The following is a 17,475-nucleotide window of genomic DNA, read 5'->3' on the forward strand; positions in this document are numbered from 1 at the left end:
AAAAATCCTGAGTGCCCTCCTAAGGGAGAGGTGTGAAATTCCAAAAGAATCTTTTGTTTGGGTTGGAAATTCTTACAAAGATATAAGTGATCTTTGTGCCATAATGAATCATTTATCTATCTAAATGTATCAGATGTATTGGGATCTTATTGCAACTTTTGAATGAGTAGCCACACCTCTTCATCATTCTTCCATTCATCCCTTGCTTCGGTTATCCACTCAGGTTGGATAATAGAAATGGCACAAAGCAATGCTTCTACATCCTCATCCTTTTTTGAGAGTGCATCTGCAACAACATTTTGCTTCCCTTCTTTGTAGAAGATTTCAAAGTCATAACCCAACATCTTTGTCACCCATTTTTGTTGCTCTTCTGAAGATAGTCTTTGTCCAAAAAGTATTTAAGACTATCATGATCTGTTTTTACCTTGAAGTGTCTTCCCATTTGGTAAGGTTGTCATTGCTTTAGTGCATGTAGTATTGCCAACATTTCCTTCTCATAAATATGTTTGTGTAAATACTTTCCTTTGACTAGACGACTTTCAAAAGCAATGGGTCTTCCTTCTTGCATTAAAACAACACCAATTCCATTTCCAAAAGAATCACATTCCACAATAAAAGTTTTTGTGAAGTTTTCCATAGCTAAGACCGGTGCCTGGCACATTGCCTCTTTAAGATGTTCAAAGGCCTTCATTGCTTCCAGAGTCCAAGAAAATGAATCTTTCTTTAGTAATGATGTTAGAAGTGTCGATATTCTCCCATAATTCTTAACAAACTTGTGATAATGCCCTGTCAACCCGAGAAATCCTCGAAGATTGTTTATTGTTGTGGGGATTTTCTATTCCTTAATGGCTTTAATTTTGTTAGGGTCTACCTTAACACCCTCATGGCATGCAATATGACCCAAACATTCCACCTCATGTACTCTAAAGAAACATTTGGAAGTTTTTGCATATAATTGTTTCTCCTCCAATAGTTTGAGCACCATGTCAACATGTTGAACATGATCATTCCAAGACTTGTTGTAGATTAGTATATCATCAAAAAGTACTAACACAAATTTTCTAAGGAAGGGTTTGAAAATAATCAAACCTTGAAATGTGGAAGGTGCATTAGTAAGGCCAAAAGGCATGACCAAAAAATTCATAATGACCCTAATGAGTTCTAAATGTTGTTTTCAGAATGTCTTCAGACTTCATTCTAATTTGATGATATCTTGAACGAAGATCAAACTTGGTGAAGTAAATTTCTCCTTGTAATTCATCCAACAATTATTCAATGACAAGAATGAAAAAATTATCTTTAATAGTGAGCTTATTGAGCTCCCTATAATCTGGACACATACACCATGATCCATCCTTCTTGTGCACCAATACTACTGGAGCAGAGAAAGAACTTTGACTAGGTTGAATTATACCAGCCTCTAACATTTCTACAACCATACGTTCAATTTCACTCTTTTGGGCATAAGGATATCTGTAAGGCCTGATGTTTGGAAGAACACTTCCTGGAATCAAGTGAATAACATGATCATGATCACGAATAGGTGGGAGGATTTTGGGAGTCTCAAACACCTTGGAATGATTCTCCAAGACTTTTTGGAGATCTAGAGAAATAGATTATTTCAATGTTTGAACCTCTAGTGAGCATAATTGTGCAATTATGCCTGATTGTTATTTCTTTAGAAGCTTTGCCATGCCATTAGAGTTGATTATCTTTTTTGGTTTCCTTGCGATACCCCTTAATTCAAATTCCTTTCCTTCCAAAAAAAAATCAAGAAAAGTTATTGAAAATTGAAAGTTATCGTCCCTAAATATTGTAATCATTGGACTCCTAGTACAACATCATCACCACCCATTGGGATGGAAAGCATTGGACTATTCAATACATATTCCCCCATGGCTAGTTTGATATTATGGCACTTTCCAGAGTAATTTATAGTTCCTCCATTTGCAGCCATCACTTGACACTCTCGTGTTGGATATAGGAAGCAATTCAATTCCTTGGTTACTTACAATGAATAAAATTATGGGTACTACCCAAATCAATCAACACTATTACCTTTTTCTTCTTGATATATCCTTCAATCTTGAGAGTTAGAGGAGTGGTAATTCCTACCAATGCATTACAAGATATGGTTAGATTCATTTATTCTTTCTCTAGTGTTGTTTCTTAGTGTATATCCTCCTCTTTTGATGTTTCTTGTTCCTTTTTTGTCTCCTCTTCACAATCTATGTAGAATAATTTATTCTCAACACAATTATGACCTTTAGTGTATTTTCTATCACAACTGTAACAAAGCCCTTTTGCTCTTTTTTCCTCTAATTGTTGTGGTGTCAACCTTGTAGGTTGTGGAAGACTATGAGTAGCAACATTTCCATCTTTATAGTTGTGAATGGTAGACTTCCTTGTTGCCATAATTTTGCTTTCAACTTTTATTGCCACCCTGAATGCTTTCTCCAATGAATAAGGTTCCCAAAGACAAACCTCATGTTGGATGTTATCTTTTGAAGTCACTATGAAGACATCAATCATATGCTCCTCTGGAAGATCGGTTATCCTAATATTCAATTTTCGGAAGTCTTCAATGTGCTCCGCCATTGAACCTTTTTGTTTGAGATTTATCAATTGGCTAAATAAGGTGTTGATCTTTGTATCTTCATTATGTGCTATCATTTCCTTTGTAAAAATTGACCAGGTGACAAGTGGTTTACGAGAACGAAGGCATCTATACTATACAAACTATTTGGTTTTTAAATATAAATGTGCAATACATACCTTTTGTGAGGGTTGCACATCTTGTAGATCAAAATGTTGCTCCATATGTAGTATCCATGTTACCGAATCCTTGCCATCAAACTTCCTCATATTTATCTTTGGAATGTGGTGGTTTTGAAGCCCTCAGAAAGCTTTGATACCAAATGTTATGCAACCAACTCATAGATAGATTGATCAACAACTTAAAAATTATCCTCTTCGAGGGGGGAGCCTCCTTTACATTACATAAATGAACAATTGTTGGATGGTACAAATGACAAGACCTCCCTTGTATATATAGGAGTCTAAGGGGTCGCAATATAATCAGAGCCTACATAACAATAGTGGGCTTCTATGGGGCATAACAATAACAATAGTGGGCTTCTATGGGGCACAACAATAACAATACGAGGGCTACATTGGCACAACAATAACAATAAGAGGGATACATTAGTATTATAGGGACCTAACATGGTATACCCAAGGAAGCCGCTTCAATATACTTAATGATAACTATTCATTTAAGGAATAACTCATTGGTATAGATTTCATGACTGAGGAAAAACAAACTGATAAGAGAATTAATGAAAATTTTCATTAGAAAGTCTCTTCATGAACATAACAGAGCTACATAAAGATGGGTTACAAGAGTAGAGTAATTGGCATAAAGCATAGCACGAAGAATTGAAAAAGTCAAGTAATTGAGAATTGCAATAGAATTATCAAATAAAATACTTGTTGGAGAAACCAATGAACTAGAAGTAAGTTGCAATAGGCTGTCAAATAATTTGTGATGGTAACGAGACTAGTCTCGGGAATGGTGGAGTAAGTGGCATATATGAGACTTAAACTAAAAGTGACATGATAATAGAATCGGGGTTGGAACAAGGTTGTTAATACTCGAAAGGGCATTAGTTTGACACCAACCTAGTAAGTATATAGAGGGTAAGATAAGGATCAAATACAACAAATTGGGATCAGTACAACATATCACCTAGAGACAGATGGGCAAATAGAAAGAGTAAACCGAGTGTTAAAGGACATGCTAAGAATGTATGTCATGGATCAACAAAACCAATGGGAGAAATACCTTCCCTTAGTGGGATCGATTAGAGGATCGAGTCATGTTGGGACCTGAAATGCTCCAAGAAATGGAAGAACAAATGGCGACAATTAAATAGAGACTAAAAGAAGCCAGGGATTGCCAGAAAAGTTATGCTGATGCAAAGAGAGTTGATAGAAACTTTGAGGAAGGAAGCCAAGTTTTTATTAGAATCAAACCCTTTAAAAGTACCTTTAGGATTGGTAAGGGAACAAAGTTATCCCCTAGATTTGTTGGGCCATTCATGATCCTAGAAAGGATTGGACCAATTGCTTATAAGCTCGAGCTGCCATTCCATCTAAGAAGGATGCATAATGTGTTTCATGTTTCTATGCTTAGAAAATATGTACCCAACCCATCCCAAGTTTTGAAATTTGAAAAATTGTAGGTTTCCGAGGAAGGAGTCCTTTAGGTCGAACCATTCTGTATACTAGACCGCCGGGTTCGTCGACTCAGGAACCGTGAGTTTGAGCAAGTCAAGGTCCAGTGGGACCAATATAGCCCAGGGTCAGCTACCTGGGAATATGCAGATGTTATTTTTAATGACTTTCCTTATTTACTTGATTAAAATGTGTGGTGAGCTAATTAGAAGTGCTTACTTAGCTAAGACAGATACTTTTTATGCAACATATAAATCAAGATACATCTAAATCGTTCACTATGATTTCAGTTTAGTTTAATTGATTGATATGATGTTGAGTATAATGTTACATGAGATTTCGTGATATAATGGTAGGAGGATAATGATGCACATGTGGTTCTTATAGTGATGATTTATCCTTATGATGGTATGTCAAGGTATATTGACATATTCATTTACTACGTGATGATAGGTATTTAATGTTGAATACTCATGATGGATATGATATGCATAACGTGGCATAGGAATTATGATGCTATAATATGAGGTTTATTGACATGAGGTCCATTTATTATGTGAAGTCATGATATATCTTTGATGCAAATATGTTGATGTTATAACTTATGATGGTATTTCATGAAGTGAAGCATGTAATAGTTGCATACAAATTTATGACATGCATGAGCACGCAGTTCGTTATTTTGTGATTAACAATGATGAATGTTCTCATGATGACATGCAAGACTTGGCATGTGGATTATTTTCTATGATACTATGATGGTATAGCTAATGCAGTTGCATGTTGAGGTGTGATGATTGACAGGACTCCACAAATGGGCCGTGAGGGTCGGTCTATTTGATGATCTTGTGCGAGCCCATACACACGAGGGAGAATAAGTAACACCATATGGGTCGGGGACAAACTCAACCAACACTATATATGCCAGTGGTTCCTTTGCCTTGTGTAGCTCTTGATGGATAGCTCTTGAAGGGCTATGGGACTATCTTGAGGAGGCCAAGTGCCTGATGTTCTAGGCTAGGTGACTATTATTGGATTGGGATGCCAGAGTCTGGTGGGAGTGTAAGGACTTCGATGCTTGGGGTTGTGCACCTTAGTAGTTGTGGAGGGAGTGGGCCAGCCTTGCGAGATGCCCGGAGTCATTGAGTACCGTACCGGATGCCTGCCTTGGGGCAGATGAGGTCTGAGTCAGGCGTGAACCTTGGGGCCAGCCTTGGACTAGGATACAGACCGAGGAGGCTTATGCCTGGTTCCGAAAGTGGGAAAAATGACAGAGATTCCTTGAGATTTTCCAGGTGTTGTGGAAATTTTCGATGCTTGCTGGTTATACTAGTTCAGCAGAGGGTGTAGTGCGAACATGAAGTAATAAATAACAAAATAAAATGTTAAATAAATAATAAATAATAAAATAAAATGTTAAATAATTTAACTTAACTTCGGGACGAAGTTCCTTAAAGTGGGAGAGTATGTAATGTCCCTTAATAATAAATAATAATAATAATAATAAATAATTAATAAATAATAAATAATATTAAAAAATACAAGAAAATAAATAATAAACAAAGAATAAAAAAAATAGTAATAAATAATAATAAAATCATAAATAACCATACTAAAGCTCTAAATAAATATAAATAGAAATAAAACAAGAAAATAAAAAAAAACAATAAAGCTATCAAAAAGTAAAACAAAAGAAATAAAACAAGAAAACAATAAAGTTGCATGTGGACACAAGGAGTGTGTGCATGTGGTTCCCTTTCTAATGTTTGCTCTATTTATTAGATGGTGAGGAAGATGGGAGACATTCCATCATTCCAAGATTCTATCATTCATTCTCTTGGGAGAATAGTGTTTTAAGACAAAGGATTCCCTGGCAGTAGTACATTGATTGAGGACTCGGGGGTGGCCAGTTGTAGCAAAATCTTGTGCAATTGAGCCTACGGTTGGGTGGAGAGTCATCCCCAAGACTTTGTTGCAGTTAGCAGACTTCAACTGAAATCATAGGTAAGTTGTCTCTACTCATAGTTTTGAAATTTGATGTTAATTAGTTGATAATTGCATGTTGATTATAAATTACTTGATTAATCTAATTCATTACATGTTTATTTTGGGCTTGTTATATGATGGTAATGAGATTAGTCTCGGGAATGGTGGAGTAAGTGGCATATATGAGACTTAAATTGAAAGTGACATGATAATAGTATCGGGGTTGGAACAAGGTTGTTAATACTCGAAAGGGCATTAGTTTGACACCAACCTAGTAAGTATATAGAGGGTAAGATAAGGATCAAATACAACAAATATGAAAATTCTTTGGGAAAGAGTTTGCAACGATCCCTGTTATATAGAAAAGGAATGCGAACAACTTTTGAATTTCATGTACCTAATGAACATAGGGGGGGAGCTCAAGATGATGTGAGTTACAAACTTGTAATATGATTTACTAATTGGTTTATTTTATAATCATTGCCTCACAATTTGAAAGATTAAGTATGATAAAAAAAGGGGGGGGGGGGGAATGACTAACGCTGTAATAAGATGAACATGAACCAATGCAAGCGATAGTCTCACTCTTGCTAAATCATAAGTTCCTAGTATATTTGGCCTATGGGCTGTTGGATATACTCTTGATGTTATATTTGACTTATGGGCTCTTGGAAATACTCTTGGTGTTATAGTGGCAACCACTAAGTTTGATCGTAAACCTCATCCAAACTACTCCAAAAGATAACGATTCATCATAGTTAAAATCAACATAATAACAATAATAATAATAAAAAATAGAAAATATTTTTTTATGAAATTAAGAAAAAATAATAAAAACTTTTTTTTAATCAAATTAAAAAATAATAATAAAAATAAAAAAACCTTTTTATCAAATTAAGGAAAAATAATGAATACTAAAATATAGATAAATATTATCCATAACCACTAAAAGTTTAAATAAAACATTATAATTATAAACCATAAAAAGAATATAATAAAAATTAAATCTAAATAATATGTGTAAATTATACGAATATAATACATATATATATATATATATTTTTTTTTTAAATATAAAAAAAACAAAAAATAATTAGAATTATCTTGATAATTTTTTTTTTGAAAAATGTGGGTAGATTATAAGAAATGTCTTACATTTCATTTTAAGTGGATGTTACACATAAACATCCATTCAAATTATTAGACATTTTTTATTGGAGTTGTTTTTAGTGTGATTTTTTGGATTTTCCGGTGCTGGAATCCCGCTCAAAAATTTGAGGTTAAGTCTTGATTTGTGTTATTTAAAATGGTTTTTTAACTTCATATTTGGATTCAACACCCTAAAAACCCTAAGACGCTTTGATTTTGCAGGGATTACCTATCAAACTTGTGATTTCAATAAATTACTACCAAATTTTAGAAAAACTTAACAAAAAACTCACCAAAAAACTTCCAAAAAATCACACTAAAATCATCTCATTTTCTATAATATAAAAAATTGTTAAAAAAAAATCAACAAATAATTTCCAATTAAACATATTCAAATTCAATTGAATAAAAAACCATTTTACTACCATTATCAACCATATTTAAAACATATACAGTGATTTATACTCTTTGCACGCGTCGTTCATCCTCTTTATGGATTCTGCAGTCTGATATGACCCCTGTAATCAAATCATTCACTCGGTCCGCTATGGATTGGAACGCAATGCAAGGAGGATTAGATGTATTAAAAATTAAAAAAAACCGTTACTTTTGGAATTTTGTTTCCCTTTTGCAATAAAATACCATTCAATATGGTGTATAATGGAAGCATTAAATCCAGACCGTTGCTTTATTCGTTCGGTCGATAGCGGAATGTCTAATGCCACGTCGACGAAAGGACGGCATGGTCTTTCGGCACGAGAATCCTTGGCTTGAGGGGCTCAGAGGCTCTACGTTCGTTCGATAGGCCAGGTCCGTGGATTTTGGAGGGAAAAGTTATATGAGCACAATAATTAGAAGCAGAGCTCCACTACGATAGAAGCACATTTGTGAGGGTTTTGCCTTTCGAAGCGAGGAAAAGCAAGTAACAGTTGCTGAATTGAAGCTCCAATGGCTCCCAAGAAGAGAGGCAGACGCGCCACAGCACAATCCAAGCCCAAAGAGGAGGAGAAGCCGAGTTCAGTTACTGCAGAGGAAGAGCCAAAGGAAGAAGAGCCAGAAGATAAGAAGCCCTTAACTAAGAAAGCCAAGGCTGGTCGTGGAAGGTCTGTAGCCAAGCCTGATCCTGCTGAGAAGAAACTCTCAGAAGAAGTGAAAGCTGAAGCGGTTTTGGAGAATAATGGCTCCACTGCCCCTGTCAAGAAGACCAGAGAGATCGTCGTTGAGCATTGGTAAGTTTCTACTTTCCACAGCAAATGATTTATTTGTGGGTTTACTTTCTTATCTTTCTATCTGTATTCATATTAACATGCATAAGCTTTTGGGCTTGAATGCATCTTTCCCCCCATTTTTTATGTTTTGTTTTAATGAGCTTGGTGTTTTCGTGTTTTGCCAAGTGCTTCTGGGAGGGTGGGTTTTGTCTGTTTCGGAGCAAAACTCAACAGCTTTCGGCTTTTGAGAAAGTGCTTCTGTGAGGGTGGGTTTTGTGTGCTTCGGAGCAAAACCCACCAGCTTTCCGCTTTTGAGAGGAAGCGAGGAAACTAAACAAATGACTGATAGGAACATAAATGCATACAAGCGGGTATTGTAAACTATATTTACATGCCTGTGTCGATATTGGCGTTTATGTGTACACTTAGTTTGCCGGTTTTGGTTTATTGAGCTGGAGAAAGGGGGAATTAAAAGTGGTTAATCTGTCCTCAAAACCTTCATTATGTGCTTCAAATATAATTATTTGAGGTTCTGCAAGGTGATTTACTGTCATAACTGGTGAATTGCAGTTAGTTATGTATTTCAGATATATATTTCATAATCAGAGCTTTCTTTTCAACCCTTTATTTACTTTTTTTTTAACCTTTCAAACATGCTTCTAAAGTTCTATTAATGAAACAATATTGAATAAAAGATATTGCAAATAAATGTGTAAAAAAAATGGAACGCCCTTGATGCTTGGAGGTACTCTAGGATGTGTCCCCAATGCATCCTAAACCTGGAGGCTTCACTGGAATCTTCCCTTATTCATACTAGACTTGGGGACTTCATTGCGAATGCCCCTCGCACTTAGGGACTATTGTGGGCGTTCCCTGCAAAATAGACCTCCTTGATACTTGGGGGTTAGTCTTAAGTCCTAGGATGCTCCTTACAGGTTGTTTTATAGAATACATTTAAAAAAAGAAAACGAAAACAAACATACACACACACACATATATTTATAACATTTTTTGGTTGTTCAATTGTTTTTCCTTTAGAGCAAGGTGAGGGTCTGTCCATCATCATCCTTGCTTCTCTTCTCTATATAATCTTGCCAAACCTCAACTTTTGGTGAGGGTCTGTCCATCATCATCCTTGCTTCCCTTCTCTATATAATCGTGCCAAACCTCAACTTTTGTCCTTCCTTGTCTACAACACGCTAGTTTGAACAAATTAAGGAAGTTGAAGTTAGGATTATGTGAACAACACGCTAGTTTGAACACATTAAGGAAGTTGAAGTTAGGATTATGTGAACAAGAGGTTTCCAATGTCAGAAAAGTTTTTCTTTTTGTGAACTCAAAGTTTTCAATACAAGAAAAGTGCTATCTTTGTGTCAATGTTATTCATTTCTGCAGGAGAAAAATATGTGAGAACTTGAATTACCATTATGCTGATTTGATAGACATCAACATTTCAGCCTTTGAAAGTTCTATTTATGCTAACTATTGGAATTTTTGAATTTTGGGAATAGCCTTATGTGCTAGGATCAATGGTCCCTTAGACCCTCAAACCTTTTTCATTTTTTCACCTAAAACAAGGTGAGGGCCCTACTACCCTCACTCATCCCACTTCTTCTTTATATAACTTTCCCAAACCCTCTCTTTTGTCATTTTTTCACCCACCAGTACATCAAGGAGGTGGAAGTTGGGTTTTTTTGAACAACAAGCTTTGAAGTGAAAAAAAATTCACCTTTGCTTTGAAATGTTCCCCTCCACTCTTCTTTAGGTTGGGCACAACAATTTTGGCATGGATTGGGTTAACCAGGTTTGCATTGAGTGGGCTAAGCTTTGAAATGAAGAAAATTTCCACTTTTGCCAAGCAACGTTCCACCAAACTCTCTTGTAGTGTGGTCACATCAATTTTGACATGGATTGGGTTAACAATGTTTGCATCATATAGGCCAAGCATTTAAGAAAACAAGGTGACGCAAGCCATGTCTTTTTGATGAGCACCAATGCACATTCAATAGTGACAAGATTTTGTGTATTCCTTGGCCCATTTTAGAAGGTGAATGACCAAATAATTATGCAAATGTAAGATGGGACACTACTATTGGATTTGAATCTTTTGAAGGTCTCATTTGGTCCTCAAAGCATAATTAGGAGGAGACACCACCCTTAACTATCATGGTGGCATCTGGTGCTTTAGCTAACATGTTGGATGTCTTTATTGCTTTGGTTATTGTGTGTTCAGCTATAATGGGTATTAAGTCCTTAATTTTTAGTCATTGGTAAAACCCAAAGTTTCAAAGACAATGATTTTTTTAATTGTGATAAAATTCTCGTTTAGTTTTAAATATTTTGTTTTTGTTTTTTTGTTTTTATGTATGTTTGGCTTGCAGTCCTTATGTTGGGGTTGTTGGCGCACCCTCTGTGATGCCCCTTGGAATTTGGGGGTCTTGCCACAAGTCCTTCAAATTTGGTGGAACATTAATTATTATTATAGTTCAAATGTTAAAGTCCTTGTTATCCACCAAAGTGGGTGACATCACAGGAGAGTTTTTCTCCCACACTTCGTATCCAATTAACCAACGAGCAGCTCTTGACAACCACCACTAGCAATGACGTGCCACTATTCATCGCCACCACTTGCATTAATCATATGACTTCTCACCTATCTTGTAGGAGCACATGAACGAAGGTGGGCGTCCAAACAAAGGGTATTTTATTAATTTTGCAATTGGGTGCTTATGCTTGTTTGTACTTTGGGATTTTTGCATGGATTATGGGGTGACCAAGTAGAAGGATGGGTTTTGACTGTGATCTTGTTTCCTCAATCCTCACCTTAAATGGGGCGGGGTGGGGGGGGGGGTTAATCTTCTATCCTAGTCCAATGGGACCTTCCCTAATGGCCAAATGGTTGTAGGAGGGGCACTACTTAGGAAGCCTTGATTGCGATAGCATGTTCCATCTAATCTCGATTCCATATTTACCTCTTTCCATCTTACATCACAAGCCCCAAAACCCACCTTCATTCTTCAGGTTTAGGCGATCATTGGTTCTCTGGGATTTGGCACCCATACATCCTCATACCTAGGTAGGGTGCATAAATTGGCCCTGAGAGGTTGATGCAACTAAAAGAAAAGGAAAAAACATATATTGGCCAAAAGCAAAATGAAAGAAAAAATATTAAAATACAAAGATGGTTGGGTTATACACATTAGCAAGTTTAAAAAAGCATAGCATGAGCCCTACCCCATCCCTTATCACCATCACCAGGTTTATGAGCAATATGTAGCTCCCATACACCATGAAAGGAACCCTTGCATGCCCCAACGTCGATGGGAAATGAATTACCTCATCATTGATGGGAAATATGACCACTATACATCATACAAAGCAAGCTCTAACCCTTTGAGCTAATTAATAATACAATGAAAAATCAGGAAAAGGTAAAGGACACACAAGAAGGGTGGAAAAACAAAGGCTGGGTTGGTATCTCATGCATCCACAATTGCTCCTTCCTCATTGTTGGAAAATCAAAAAGACAATAAAGATTTTCTCGGTCTTGATAATTACTTGTGATGTTTCTTATTATTATGATTCTTTATCTCTTCTTTCTTTAGTTCATCAAGCAATTACCAAAAGCAACAATACATAAAACAATGAACACAAGATGTAGGCAAATGCCAGGGCAAAACCCCTCTCAAGGGGAAAACCCCGTCAAAGTAATTATTCCTTTCAATAGTATTCTTTGAGACTCTTCACCATAAATCAAGACCAAACCTTCCCTCCACACCAAGTCATCCTCCAAGAGATTGACCTCTTCCTAGCAACTTCGACTATGCAGCAACTTGCAGCAGTTAAGAGCTTCAAACAACAATCCAGCTTGGAAGACTTCGATCTCCCAATCCTGGACACGAAATAGAGAGAGACCACCACCAAAATTTTGATTTTCTTGGACTCCTTAGACTCACCCAAACTCGCATTCACTTCGGCTTCCTGACAGTAGACTTTCCTAGCTATCCACTTCGCACTTCTGCCCAACAACAAGAGTTTCACACTTTTGCCCAACAATAAGATTTTCGCACTTCTACCCAATAGAGAGAATTCGAACTTGATGAGAAGTGATGCTCCAAATGAGTTCGATGTCCTTCTTTTTATAGGCTTCTTGTGGGGTCGAATAGGGTCATAGGCCGACTTGATCTTCCCTTAGGCCGATATGTTGTGGAGGTTCCATAATTCATATTTGACTCAATACTAAACCTTATTACATGATTCAAAAGCTCAAGTACATTATTGAAGACTGAACATAGTTACTTTTTCCAACGCTCCCTCTTAAATAGGGAGGTATTCATAATGTACATATACAAAGGAAGATTTCAAACTATATGAAACATGGAGAACTTTAGGCATTGCACTGCCAAGGACTACATTCTTGACCAGGGCAATCTATCCAACTAGCTGCTCGACAATTTAGGCACCACAATGCCATGGACTGGATTCTGACTAGGGAAATCTATCCAAATGGGACTAAGGTACTCAATCTTTCAGCCCCTCTAGGTACCATTAGGCTTACTTGCTAACCGCCAACCCAAAATCCAGGTGCGTGTTAGAGCTTAATGAACAATGCCACCTTTTGAACTTGGGACCCAAACATCAACACAAAGTGTCAGCGATACATTTGCCCAAACATTGCTTCACTCGCAGAGCCTCAACATTCCTTGATAACAGATCAAGAGTGTCTAATCTCTCCCAATCAAACTGATTAGTAACCTACATGCTATCAAATCCTTCGAGAGATTCACTTGTACAAACACAACCCTAATCAATAACGTACTTTCACATGTACATAATCAAATACTAACCTCCGGGGTCTTCTAGGCAACAAATGTTGCTTCTCAACTTTCCATAGTAGGACTATCAACTGAATCTTTGACATAAGATTCGTCAATCATACAATTTTTTACTACTTCATATGCAACGACATATTCTTCAATCAAATCTTGCTTTCTTCCTTTCAACAACACTTCAAAATGCATTATCCAATTTCCTTTTACTGCTCATGGCCTTCACTCAGACTTACGGCTGTTAGTCCTGGTCTAGGGCATGACACATGAAGCAAAGAACCATATCTGTCACTGCATCTCAACTAGGAAGCACCTCTTTATACGAACTTCCTCTTAATCTTAGGGAGATCTCTTCTATTCATGCTTTTTCGGGGAGATCAACTTCTTCTTTTTCGAAATAGGAGAATCTTTTTGTGGCTTCCAACCATTTCATTAGAGTTATCATCAACCACATCATGCTTGTCATATCGAGCATCCTCACCAAGTTGAAGATTGTGTACTTGCACAACTTAGATAACAAGTACAACCAAAACTATAGAAGCATGATGCTAACCATATGAGAATCTCGAAAGCATTTCATATACATATAAGATCCCCAGACTTAATTATAAACAAGAGACATACTCTTCAACATCCTGTGAGGGACTTAGTCATACACCCTAGACTACTTCAACTTTCATTACATCTAGAGTTTCAATGTTACTTCCAAAGGTCTGACATTCCTTCCTTTCAACATATAATAAACCCTAGAAACAATTTCACAAATATAGACCTACAAAGTATCTAACAACCGTGTTGCACTAGTCGCAATTGCATCGTAAAATCGCGGTTTTTTGAAATCGGCGATATTATCACCCGATAAATATAACGATATTTTTGGCGATTTTTTATGAAAAATTCGCGATTATTTCGAAAAATCGCGATTATTTCAAAAAATCGCGATTTTTTCATCAAAATTGCGGTTCAACCTGAAAAAATCGTGGCCCTTTCCAACAACGCATTATATAACAAAAAATCACGATTTTTTTAATTCATTTGCACAGCAGACAGCGACACATCGACAACGACGAGGTTTTGGACTCTTGGAGTGACCTCTTGGTCGTTTGGGAGTTGAATCCGCTGATTGGAGGAGAAAAACAGAGTGATAACTAAGGAGGAGACAAATTTTCTCCATCAAACCGGTATGGGCACCAACATTTTGTGTTTTGTAACTTTGTTTTGGTTTTTTTCTATGTTTTTGGTTGGGTTTGGAATCTGGATAACCCATTGTTTATCAAAAGAATTCAATGGGTTATCAAATATTTTTGAATTGATTTGAATCTTGATGGGGTTTTTGTCATTTGATTTTTCATTTTGTTTGTTAAAATTTCTTAAATTGTCAAAAATTCCACGTGTTTTTTTATAACTTATGTTTTTTTTTCTAAGTAAGGTTAATCTATTGATATGATACAAGAATAGTTACAGAGTATCCGGGCAGTAAAGGGTCTCGGCCTTGATCAACACACAACCATGAAAATTGTTTGAGACTGCCCCTACAAAGGGGAAACTAGTCCAAAAGAAGCACTGTCCAAAAAATAATCAGATTTAAACCACAGTTTTCCTGATGAGACGAACCCATCATAAACAACAACAAAACCACCCAAAAAAACAACAGATTGTCCTGACTAGACCAACCAACCAGCAGATTACCTTGATGACACAAAAGCAAGACAAAAACTAGACCCAGAACTAAATGAAATGCCACCTGGCAGAAGTGATACGCGCCTCAAGGTCAGCTGGAACAGGTTCCTCCACGATTGGACATGCCCACGGGTTGTCCGCGTCGCCACGTTCCGCTTCCTGATGTCCTTCTTCCCTGCTTCCAGCCTCCACCTGTGGGCTCGACGTGTCCTCCAGACGGCTTTCCATGGCCCGCGTGTCACTTGGAACGCTCAAGTCATCATGCGAGCTGCCAGCAATGGCTTTCCCATGTCTTCTGTTCCGACCTCCATTACCTTCCAGCTCGTCATTGTTGTCTCTGTTCCGGCTTGGGCCCGCTTTGTTCGTCTCCTCCATGGACACAGTCATGGGAATGTGCTGCTCAGTCTCTTCAGAAATGGAGATGGAGACGGTGGCAACAATGACCGGGCAATTCAGAGTGCTACGGAACCGGAACTGCGTCGTGTGAGGGACCTGATGCGGAGGCAGAGGAAAGGTAGCAGTGCAGATTGCCGCCTCGTCGCGTCTAGAGCAATGGAGGCAGGCTCTGCCTCTACCACTTTTGGTATTCGGATAAAGACCTGCAAGACTATAATGGCGGGGATTTTCAGCTGAGGAGGAAGGGGAAGCCGAATTGTGGCTATGCAAAGCAGTAGAGCGGGAGCTACCACCTCGCGTGCCACCTTGACGGCTGCGCATTCGGTGGCGAACCATGATGGAGATAGGAGCAGTGGAAGAGTCAGGGGGGCGGAGGAGGAATTGACAGTAGAATTTTGAGCAGAGGTTACAGGGTGCTGAGGGACAAGAGCCGAGTTGCAGAGGTTTGTATGGGAATGGTGGAAGCCATTACCCAGGTCAAGACAACACACAATTCAGCATCTGTGCTCAGTATTGGTTGGCTTAGTCGGCTCTCCCGCTTGCGGAGGGCAAGCACAGTGAAACAGGGGCAAGGTGATTGAAATGTGCTTCGGTTCCATAGTTATGCAGGGAATGGCCTTTTCTCGGCTAGAGCAGGCATTAAATGCAACCTGCGAGGTGCCATGAATATCACTCATGTTGTTCTTGGGATGGTTGCAGAGGGCCATGTGGCCGCCTCGCCCGCCGTCGCCCCGTCTCATCACCAAACTCGCCTTAATTACCACCTGCATCCGGGGTGTTATAACTTATGTTACTCATGTACGTAATTTTTTTTTTAGTTTTTGTACAATGTAAATTGTAAGTTTGTAACTTGTAAATTGTAATCCTTATTTTGCCATAGGTTCATCGAATCACCATTCAACTTCAAGTTCAAAGTTCAAAGTCAAACATGCTAAGTAAATTGGACCTTCCGTGGGAATTTGGTGATCCCGATGGAGGGATTGATAAAATGAACTTGTATTGCAAGTTGTGTGGGCAGCATATGTCGGGGGGGTGTACAGATTGAAGTATCACCTTGCACAAATTCCTGGATTTGATGTACGGCCTTGCACAAATACAAATCCTAAAATCATTCGAAAAGCCATGAGATCATTGGAAAATTTAGAGCACAATAGAGAGGCCAAAGCAGAAATGAAGAAGCAACTAACAAAGTCTGTGTTAGGCTCAGGTGAACAAGGAAGTGGCACTGGTTCTACTTTAGCATCAACCAACCCGATAGCTGCCTCATCATTTTTTGTTCCTAGAACCACGCCTGGTTCACAACCATCTATCACTTCAATGCTTAAAAAAACTGAGAAAGAACAAGCTGGTAAGTTGTTGGCCAAATTTCTCCTTTGGAGTGATATTCTTTTCAGCGTTATAAGGAATAATCCATTTTTTCAGCTTGCTGTTGATGCTATTGCATATGTTGGCCCAGTGTACAAAATCCCTTCTTATCATGAATTTAGAGGCCAGATTCTTCAAAATGAAAAGGTTGACTGCACCAAAAGATTGGAGGAGTTTAGGGAATCATGGGCACAAACAGGATGGACTGTGATGTCAAATGGTTGGACTGACCAAAAGGAGAGAACCCTTATAAACTTCTTGGTTAGTTGTCCCAAGGGGACTATGTTTATGAAATCTGTTGATGCATCTGCACATATCAAAGATGCAAAAACTTTATGTGATTTGCTGGATGTGTTTATTTTGGAGGTGGGTGCAGAACATGTTGTCCAAGTCATAACGGACAATGCTGCAAATTATGTTGTTGCTAGCAGGATGCTTATGGAGAGGCATCCTACTTTATTTTGGACACCTTGTGCTGCACATTGTATTGATTTGATGTTGGAGGACACATGGAAAATTTCCTTTGTCAAAGATATTGTTGAGTCATCAAAAAGCATTACAAAATTTATATATAATCATACATCTATGCTTAGCTTGATGAGAAAATTCACCAACAACAAAGAGTT

The 17,475-nt window shown here is 37.8% G+C and overlaps 1 protein-coding gene across 1 annotated transcript in view; it reads left to right on the forward strand.

The window, feature by feature from the left end:
• Positions 1–8,115: 8,115 nt before the first annotated feature.
• The window catches only part of LOC149146540 (uncharacterized), a 108,089-nt gene continuing 98,729 nt past the window's right edge, over positions 8,116–17,475 (forward strand). Inside the window, exon 1 of the mRNA XM_089449359.1 lies at positions 8,116–8,600. Coding sequence (XP_089305485.1) covers positions 8,320–8,600 — 281 coding nt within the window. The 5' untranslated portion in view covers positions 8,116–8,319. The remainder of the gene's footprint in view (positions 8,601–17,475) is intronic.

The sequence above is a fragment of the Pinus tabuliformis genome, chromosome X (assembly GCF_031772625.1).
Source record: "Pinus tabuliformis cultivar Carrire ecotype Pingquan chromosome X, CPIR1, whole genome shotgun sequence".
Lineage (NCBI taxonomy): Eukaryota > Viridiplantae > Streptophyta > Pinopsida > Pinales > Pinaceae > Pinus > Pinus tabuliformis.